The sequence below is a fragment of the Styela clava genome, chromosome 10 (genome assembly GCF_964204865.1).
Source record: "Styela clava chromosome 10, kaStyClav1.hap1.2, whole genome shotgun sequence".
NCBI classification, from domain to species: domain Eukaryota; kingdom Metazoa; phylum Chordata; class Ascidiacea; order Stolidobranchia; family Styelidae; genus Styela; species Styela clava.
Window position 1 is genome coordinate 14,263,856 of NC_135259.1, and position 9,664 is coordinate 14,273,519.

Genomic DNA, 9,664 nt, shown 5'->3' on the forward strand with positions numbered 1-9,664 from the left:
GTTGGGGGCAGGAATGCAAAAATTGTTATACCACGGCTACGAGTACTTATAGTACCTCAGGTACATATCGCATTAATGAACTAAACAACCCAACAGATTCGGTAGCAGTTCCATAATTCCAGCTTCGTTCATATGGATTTGGGGAAATAGTGGAAGAAATATTTAATTTTGTCTTTCGTATCCATTTCTATAAAAGTATTGATCTCTTGTTATTATTATTTGTCTTAATCATGACTTACGTCGTATAAAAAATATAAATGCCTTACGACCGACCCCACTTTTCTGAATTCACCGCATAAAACTATTATTATGTATAGGCATACCAGTATGCAAATTAATTTTTCAAACACTTGACCTGATATCCGTATCTTGATATAAAACTTTCGCAGACCTCTTCAACATCGAGCAATAATGACGAACGGTCAATATAGTTTGCTTGTTTAAAAAATTCCCTATATTTTTCAACATAGTGTCAATATTTCTATTTATATAAATTGAGTAAAAAATATAGATATATATTAGGATACATATAATATAAAAAAAATCTGTATGAGTATGGTTATTTTTCAAAACCTTATGCTCATTCCTGAACACGCAAAATAAAACACGTAATCAATAGTTAGTAATCCAAGATTTAATTCTAACTTTTCCAAGCACTCACGTAGATATAGAGATAGATACTCGTAATCAAGTCGTTCGCAACCTAATAGCAAAGGTGGAATGTCAGATACTCAGTTATTTGGAGGGTGGTACTTAACAACGGCAGAATGCAGTATAAAAACGAGAAGTAAAACGCACACGAGTTTATTAGAAATTAGACATGGAAAGGCATGAAGTCACACCTACACCAACCAACGGGGGCGCAGAGAAGTTCGGGGGATCACCATGCCAGACCTCGAACTGATTTTACGTATCACTTCACAGGAAAATCCCCCGTTCTTCCTAGATTAATTGCTTGATAAGGTTATTGCACAGGGTGTGTAACAGTTTAATTACCATTAGAATGATAAACAAGGGGGCAGAGTGCTAAACGTCTCTAGAAAGTGGCCACACCGCTCTGAAGTCAAGTCTCCATATTTTGGTTTCCCCCAACGTTTTTTGGTAAATTCTTATGTTCTGTGGGCACTAATTAGTGTTTTTCCCGTTGCCTCTAGGTCGATGTCGCTGTCACAATAGCAGCAATGAGTATAGCGCTCACCCTCTCGACTTTGTGCTCGTGCTTGCACAAACCTCTTTGATACTAGAATGCGGTCAATCTAAGCTGTTTTTTTAAGCTACAATTGGGAAATTTTGATTGACAGTCGCAACAAGAAAAAACTTCTTTCTCCACCTTGATTCGAAAAGCGTGTCCAATAATGTCTTTGTAATTGTTTTGCATTTTGTCACGCTGCAACAATTCAATAGATTTCAAGCACGTATATCATTACCTTCTTTGTGGTTTTGTTTGTAACGAATCGGAGCGACACAAATAGTCGAGGCTTACACAAAGATCACATCCAAATTCGGACAAAAAAAATTGTGACAATTTGAGTTCCGTATGCATTTATTTAAACATGCATTCGAAATACAAACTATGAACTTCTTTTAATTCTGGTTCCCTAAACATATCATTTAAAAATAAATAATGCAAAATATAGAATTAATATGACTGATCATGTATCCTAACTGATGATTTAATTGATATCTAATATTTATAATAACAAACAAACTAAACAAATGTTAATTCGATTAGAACGAAAAGATTTTGCGTTGTCGACTAGGTCTTATTTTAAAGAAAGGAAAATTAAAATCATTTCAAAAATTCAGGCTAGGTCGTATTTTCAAGTTAGGGGAAACACTGTATTTGTTGTAGGACATTCGTCGACTTTGACTACTGAATGCACAGATTGGTACAATCAACGAAAAACGACTGAAAATTAAAAAAATAATTTTCACAGATAAATTGTGCGAGTTAAGATAAGATAAAAAATAAAATATACTGTATCACATCAAAATATGAAATATATTGTCCTAAAGACTTTCGTGAATGCGATGCGCAAATATGTGAGACATCGTTAGAGCCATTTGAGACAATGTTATAGCGGAAATTGGAAACGAGTAGCTTACCCAACACAGGGCAAATTCTTCTTCGAACCCAATCCAGACTTGAACTCAATGATCAACTCAGCCTCATTATCTATTTATTTTAAACTGTGTATTCGAATACGGCTATAGTTGATTGCAATTGAATATTTTACAGTATCAATGTATTGATTTAGAAAAAATACTTGTTTACTTGAGACTCAATTAAGCGAAAACGAATTGAAATGTCAGCCCCGAATCACTCATTGATGTTTTCAGTTTGCATCATTGATTGCAGCGTAGGTAAGACATATCCAAGTACAAATTGTTGTAGGTGAGTCAATATCAAATAGGATTAGGAACTACGTATTTATACCGGGGGAGAGGAAAGCCGATAAGACGGCTTAACCCTATGGCGGACCACGGCCTCTCGTCCGGTCACCATTCCATGTCGGGTATGGTACTCTATGGGATAAGTTATTATTGGTTTTCGAAAGCATGGAGTTGGACGAAAACATGGATGGTGGAGGTAGCCGTGACCGACCAGCAGTTACGTGAACCACCCTACGACGGTGAGGAGTCCAGCAATCCTCCCGCACATAACCACCCCGCATGGGATTCGAACCTGCGAACCCACGAAGAGTAATCAGAGGTGCGGTGGCGAGTGTATACCTAACGCTTAGCACGATGACCCACGCACCACCGCGCCAAATGTTAATCAAATGTATGAAATATATATGTGGGTATTATAAATCCGTTCAATACTTTAGTATTGTCGATTTGGCTCTTGGCCTTATTAAACAGGGTTGCAATATTCGACATCGTTAATGTGTTTGTTGAATTTTAATTATAATATGGCTCCACGTTTTAGCTTAATGAGTTAAACTTGTTATAATTGCTGAAACTTCCAAAACACGACACTGTACAATTATTATGTGTCTCTTACTCAATCTTTTCAGATTTGATTCTAAGTGAAAAGTTCAGAATGTTAAGTCAAAATATAATGTGTTTCGAAATTCATATGTTTGAACGTTTCAGGTGAAAGCTTTTGAACGTGACAAAAACAAAAACGAGCACACGATGCTTGAACTCTTTTGTTGTTACTGTCAGTCAAATCTGACAATTATCTATCAATACGACTCCCGCCATTATTTTACAGTAGGCCTACGAAATCTTGCTTATTTTACAGTAGGTCCATTATCACATCAAATATTGACAGTGATAGAGCAATTGTACAATGGATTTAACAGTATAGCCTTTTTCGAATACACAGTTTAAAATAAAAAGCTAATGGGGCTGAGTTGATCTATAAGTTCTAGTTTGGATGGGTTTAAAAATAAAAGTGCGTTTGCTTGCGGCTTTGCCCTGTAGCATTTTACTTATGACAACGCGATTTCCAAAATTTCTTCCAACATCAGCAGTTCCCCTCTTATTTGAGCTGAAGATACTTTCTGTTTATCCGCTCTTCATAATTGTACCAAACGTTCTTTGTAATATATGAAATGCCGATCAATTTCTCCAAAACAAAGTTTTTGTTTATTCCGTCAATCAAATACGACAGGTATATATGTGAAAACACCACAGGAGGCAAGATCGTCTATAAAACGTCACATTCATTCTGTTTCGACTGCAGTTCTTCAGCTTGAAAAGTGGGGCTTAGGATGGAGATTTTAATCTCAGCAGGCAAAGTCTCAGCAACATATTAAGATTTTGCGTTTCATATAAAATATTATTTGTTTGTTTTAGTTCAATATCAGAACAAAATTAAGTTTTGCATGTAATTCATTTAGTTGTATGATTTTAAGCAAATATGTTATACGGAAATGACAAATTGAAGAAAACGAAAATCGAGAAACATACGTTCTTCACAGCACCTGATACATAACGAGTTTATTAGGAATGAATAGAACGAGGTGAATCCAGACCTTTAAGTCGTGGTACAGCCAGACCCAAAAATCAGTTCCCAACTTGATGTATCATAGTAACAATACTCGATTTTGTATACTTTTCCCCCGTATTTATTTTCACTTTTTCTTTTTTGGATTTTTATTTCATAAGTATTGGGTTGTTGAATTAAATTGATTTATCAATAATAATGGGTATTGTTTGCTTGACATTTGCTGTGTTTCTATATGGATCAGTTTCCTTGGCATTTACAGAGAAATGCTCACTGCCCATACCACAAGAAGATCCTGACATTTCAAAGGTATAAAAATTATTCTTCTTCACTAATATTTGGAACAATAGAGTTCGCTTTTTCTATTTCCATACCTCACAATTCTTTACGTATTATCAAATAATTAACGAATTAATATGCAATCGAAGTACGTAATATATGAGCAGAATAAAAATTTATAAATATATTCAGCACAAAATGGAAATTCCAAAATTTTTCAATATTATTCTAATAGCTGACAGACACAGTATGGTATCTTGGAGTGCAAACTAACGACCCTGTGGCTGCTGATGTAACATGTGTCCGAGTGTACAACATCACAAAATCTTCCGCAGGATTTAATGCTGCTACAGATGAATTTGGTGCTGGGTATGCTACTTGTTTTCACATTTCGCTATGTCAAATGGCTCGAACAATGTCTCACATATGCCAATTCGTTGATAGTCCCGTTGATGCGCACCAAGATGTCAACAGGTTGTGCGCCATCTTGGTGCGCATACTTCAGGAGGTTCAAATGAAATCTTATTTTAAAATTTCTCGCTGTGTTAATAGCACAAGAAATTCACAAGCCGTTTTATATGCATGGATCAGACTCAATTTGACTCAGATGAAGTTGCGATACGCTATCCGAATATGTATTGTTTGTTGCCTATAGAAGCGCTAACAAATGTTAAATGGTGTATACTGTATACCAGGGGTGCACATATCAAATGAGGATACGTGCCAAATTTTTCAAAATAATCTAGTCGCGTGCCAAGCACAATTGTGGTATTGTAAATTAACTCCCGCAAAACAAACAAATTTCAATAATAATACATAACGAATATCTATTTATTGAAACTATTCAAAGTCCTGAAAAACTGCTGATTTTGATATAAACGTGATATTTAAATGTATATCATAAATAATTTTTTTTTACAAAACCGTTCGCGTGCCACTTTTGAGCGTATGTCGTGCCAAATTTGGCACGCGTGCCCCGTGTTGTGCATCCCTGCTGTATACCACCTAGGCTTGTACGTAATTTACAGATTTACGGAATTATTTCCAGTTACGGAAGCGAAGTTACGAATTACGTAAAGTCGTAATTATTGGTCGAGCGCTTTCGCGATTGAAACGAGCTTACTTCAAAGCAGTCAATTCCGTCAATTGAAAAAAAATAAAAGTTTAAGTAGAAGTTAGAGTTCCGGTATTCGCAGCCGTTTTTCTCTCTCTTGTTACGCAGATGGGGAAGGCATAATGCGTCATTTACTAACCTATTATCAACTTATCTAGCATGGCCAATGTACATATTAACCGTAGATAAGGGATAGAATTGTGTTGAGACCGATGGACGCCAACACACCTGGTTTCAACTTCTTCGGGTGAAATGACTAAAGAATGTAAGAGATCAACTTATAAAACATGGGTCTATTTGCCGTGATAATTAATGTCGCGCTTATCAAACAGCAATATAAAGACGGAAGAGAAATTGCGCAATGAACCAACGCAACTAGTCTTTTCGGCATCGGTAAAGCGATTGAGACGGCAGAGAAACAACAATACTACGCGATTTCCCGTGTTTATTCTGCGCTAGATCCATTTTCTATTACAAAATCTTGATGTTCCTCTACCGATTTTATCCTTATATATCTGTCCGGACTTGGCATTGCTCAATATGTTTTTCACAATGCCTCGCGATATGTTGGCCAAATATGATTACCTGTCTTTACCAAATGCGGCAACTTATTTTGTTTTATCGTCGACTCGAATACCACCGGCACCCGACCAAACTTGTGTCAATCTTGGCAAATAGGATTGTCGACTTGAGTTAGAAAAATAAATTAATATTTCCATGAGTGCAAAATAAATGTCACAAAATGCATTGTTTTGCAATATAACTTCGTATTTTCGGAGGAGGCATGTCATATAAGTACGGTATTTTAAATTATGCGCAAATAATTAATATTTGATCTAAATTTATCGCAAATAATGTTATAACATTTAGGCCGCGAAATGATTTAATGTAAAATGAAGCATGGAAATCGGAATATTGTCAATAAGTCGGCATCAATAATTAATATAAAATGAATTCACTCCTTGATATTTGTCTTTAACATCTGTCGCCGGCGTGTAGTACTGCCAGGAATATGAAAACCAAACTTCGATGTCCCATTCGGAATAGAAGTGGATTAAATTTGTTGTTATGATAGGTTTAAATATGTGAAAATAATATCGCAATTACGGGGTCATTACGTAATCGATTTGGCCGTAATTACGGAATTGATTTTTGTCAATTACGTTTACCACCGTAGCCTATAGAGCTGAACTATAACTCAGAGTCGGAGCGAGTGATCAAAATATTTTTTGCTAAGCGTGTTAAAAATAGTTTTGGCAAAAATACCATTTATTCTGGCAGTTTGAATGTGCGCAATAATATGAACGTTTGCGCTGCATGAAACTGGTTCAAGGCAATTTTTGGGGTATGTTATTAAATTTACCAACATTAAACGCGATCGACCACTCGAGACATGGAGATTGACCTAATCGACATTTGTGGTTAGTGTATCATAATTTCATCTGAGTCAAATTGAGTCTGATTGATGCATAACCAACTAAAAAACGACTAGAAGTACGGGGGAAAATAATATCTACAGATAAATTGTGCGAGTTGAGGTTAAATAAAACAACTATTCAGATTCATCTAAAAGTTTAAAATAAACAATGAGATTTTATATGAAAATATTAACACCTTCCAGACCTCACTATCATGCAAATTGAATACTTACCTGAATTTGATAGTCTACGGTCGAACCTTACCCAATCAACAACCTACTTTTACCTCGAATCAAACAATATTGTATTTTAGGTCTGATAGAACCGATTTTATCAGTCACCTTACACGTCAGAGAGTTGGAGTTTATCACGAAAGTACTGAAGACGGTATGACAAATATTATAGTTAGTTGCACGTCTCCAGAGTAGTTTGTTTATACTTTTAATCTTTTATCTCTCAACATCAAATTACTTTATAGCTATTTATAGTATACAACTGACTGTAGTACGATCACATTTCAGAACCATCTTTAAAAGCCGCACACGAGCACACTTTAGAAGGAAAATTTAGTGCCGAAGCGCGTAAAATGGGTATGTCTATGTCTGTAATAAATTTGACATGCCATATGTTGTTGAAAAATATCAAACGTGGCTCTCAAATTCAGCACGAATTAACAGACGTGTTTGTCTGCTGGATATTCCTATACTTTTAGCAAAGCATATTAATAACCATTCTATTTCTCTCTTAAAAATTATTATTTCAATTTGACATCGTTACTGTTTTTTAATATTGTTTCTACTTCACTTCACTTCAATGCGACCGCAGTCGAACATTTGCTACGACTATCTTTTTTCAACTTTCCCTGTCCTCCATTTCACTGACAAGATTCTCCCGTGTTCTGTTCAAGTTGATCAATGTATGTACGTCGCTATCTACCCACGCTTCTTTTCTTTTATTTTGGTTCCCATAGAATCAGTTCGTGTACGATTTCTTTCTTGTTTCTATAGCAGTGGCCACAGAATCTAAGATTCTAAGGCGTCTCTCCTTTATTATGGTTGTGATGCTTGGTAATTTACCGTAAAGTGTAAAATAAATTTAAAAATAAAATAAAAATAAATAAATGTCGAATAGAATGAAAATGAATTTGTTTCTACTTAGATGACGAAATCTTGCTTAAGGACGATTACGTGTTTCTCACCGATTATGCCAATTATTTCACAGTCATGCTGTGTCCCGCAGAAGGTGAGCAAATCATATTTTTCTCATTCATAGAAAATTTTAGTTCAATTTACATGAAAGGTTCAATAGGCAAGACATTATATGCTTCACTCTATGTCAGTCTATGACTAGACCACTGATGAATGACGATTCAAGATTAGAAACCTTTTTTGGTGAGTGCAACGTCTGTAGTTTGAAATAAGTGAGCGTAGAACGAGTATTTCTTTCACTATATATTTGATTGACAGATTTTTCGGTGAACATCAGAGACTTTTATGTCGTAGTAAACTCTCGCACTGGTCACTTTTACTCTTGATTATTGCTTAATTACAGGGCAATGGATCATCTGGAATTACTTCAAGCAACCAAAGCCGTCTCTGGATAGTGTCATCAAATTCTACAACAAACTTCATGAACTTGGTGTCTCTGCTCGTTTTCATGCATCTCGTTGCGATGAAAAAGATTTCACCAAATAGAGACAATTACAACTTAACAATTCTTTTAATTTTTGATTTCAATTTTGTTTAATTCTATTTGGATAATTTCCATATTCAATCATTTGCGTCTTTCGTGATGATATCTCGGTCTAGATGGTTAGTATAGAAATAAACACGACCTATGTGGAAAAGTACAGGAGTTATTAACACCCTTTTTGTTTGAATTATAGTCAATGATTGCGACATACCAACTATTGTTTAATCGAGAGATATTGTATTTAGTGGATGTTATACGGGATATTATTATTAAAATATATCCAAAACGTGCAAGTCTCGTCTCCAAAGTTTTTTTTCTCATGCAGTATGAATAGCACAGTGACACATAAATATTTATTGAAATAACATATATATATATATATTTGAAATAAGTTCAGGGATAAACAGCAAAGAAAATGATACAGAATAAAAATCAGTTAGCTTATGTAGTGTCAATATTTAATAACCTCATACCTATATTACGTGACTGAAACGACAAAGAAAATAAACCGGCCACAACTCTTTGGATAAATAAAATATCATTTTTAACGCGCCATGTGCTGTTCTTATACGTGATCCTAATTCAAGATATAAAAGTGTGATGTAAGCTAATATTGGTGACAACAACAATGAATCGTTAAGAAACGTTATAAAATAAGTCTCAAAACCGTTAATCTGATCCAGTGTCGCATATGAGGATAATCGTGATACGATCCATATTCATTACAAGTATGTATATGCATTTTAAGAACATTTTTTGATTGTTACAACGCAACAAATGCTGCAAATCCGTGCGACAGGTTCGATAGTCTGAAAAAACTTTATTATCCTACAGAAATAAACAGATAGATCCGATACAACAGATGGAGCAACGAAATCAAGGGCAATCTTACGAGCAATTGAGCGATGATACGATCCTTGGGATCACATTGGTAATGTGATCTATATTGGCCTTAAATCCACCCATGAGTTTTTTTTTAATTGTTCATCTCTCGTGATACAGCTCTCAAGCTAATAGCATCCCAAATTTTGGAATGTTCGACGTTTCCCGTATGCCTATTTTTACTCGTAATCTAAATTTTGAACATTATCTTTGTTGACATTAGATTTATTCATTCCATAAAGTGTCCCAAACCTATTTTCAACCAAGAATGTAATGAGAAAATGTTCATAACAATATTTCCATGGCATAAACAAAGGCGAA

General features: G+C 35.1%; 1 protein-coding gene across 1 annotated transcript; it reads left to right on the forward strand.

Annotated features, from left to right (window-relative positions):
• Window positions 1-4,152: 4,152 nt before the first annotated feature.
• Window positions 4,153-8,463, forward strand: LOC144428012 (uncharacterized). Its single transcript, XM_078116646.1, has 6 exons — window positions 4,153-4,267; window positions 4,473-4,606; window positions 7,083-7,156; window positions 7,291-7,359; window positions 7,928-8,011; window positions 8,321-8,463. The coding sequence occupies exons 1-6, from the start codon at window positions 4,157-4,159 to the stop codon at window positions 8,461-8,463; spliced, it is 615 nt and encodes a 204-aa protein (XP_077972772.1). The 5' UTR covers window positions 4,153-4,156.
• Window positions 8,464-9,664: the final 1,201 nt, after the last annotated feature.

What these genes read in the sequence shown, in the direction of transcription:
- LOC144428012 (XM_078116646.1), top strand. Translation starts at nt 4,157, where the DNA reads ATGGGTATTGTTTGCTTGACATTTGCTGTGTTTCTATATGGATCAGTT. An exon ending in TGCCGAAGCGCGTAAAATGG is followed by an intron (nt 7,360 to 7,927) that starts GTATGTCTATGT and finishes GTTTCTACTTAG; the next exon opens with ATGACGAAATCTTGCTTAAG. An exon ending in CATGCTGTGTCCCGCAGAAG is followed by an intron (nt 8,012 to 8,320) that starts GTGAGCAAATCA and finishes GCTTAATTACAG; the next exon opens with GGCAATGGATCATCTGGAAT.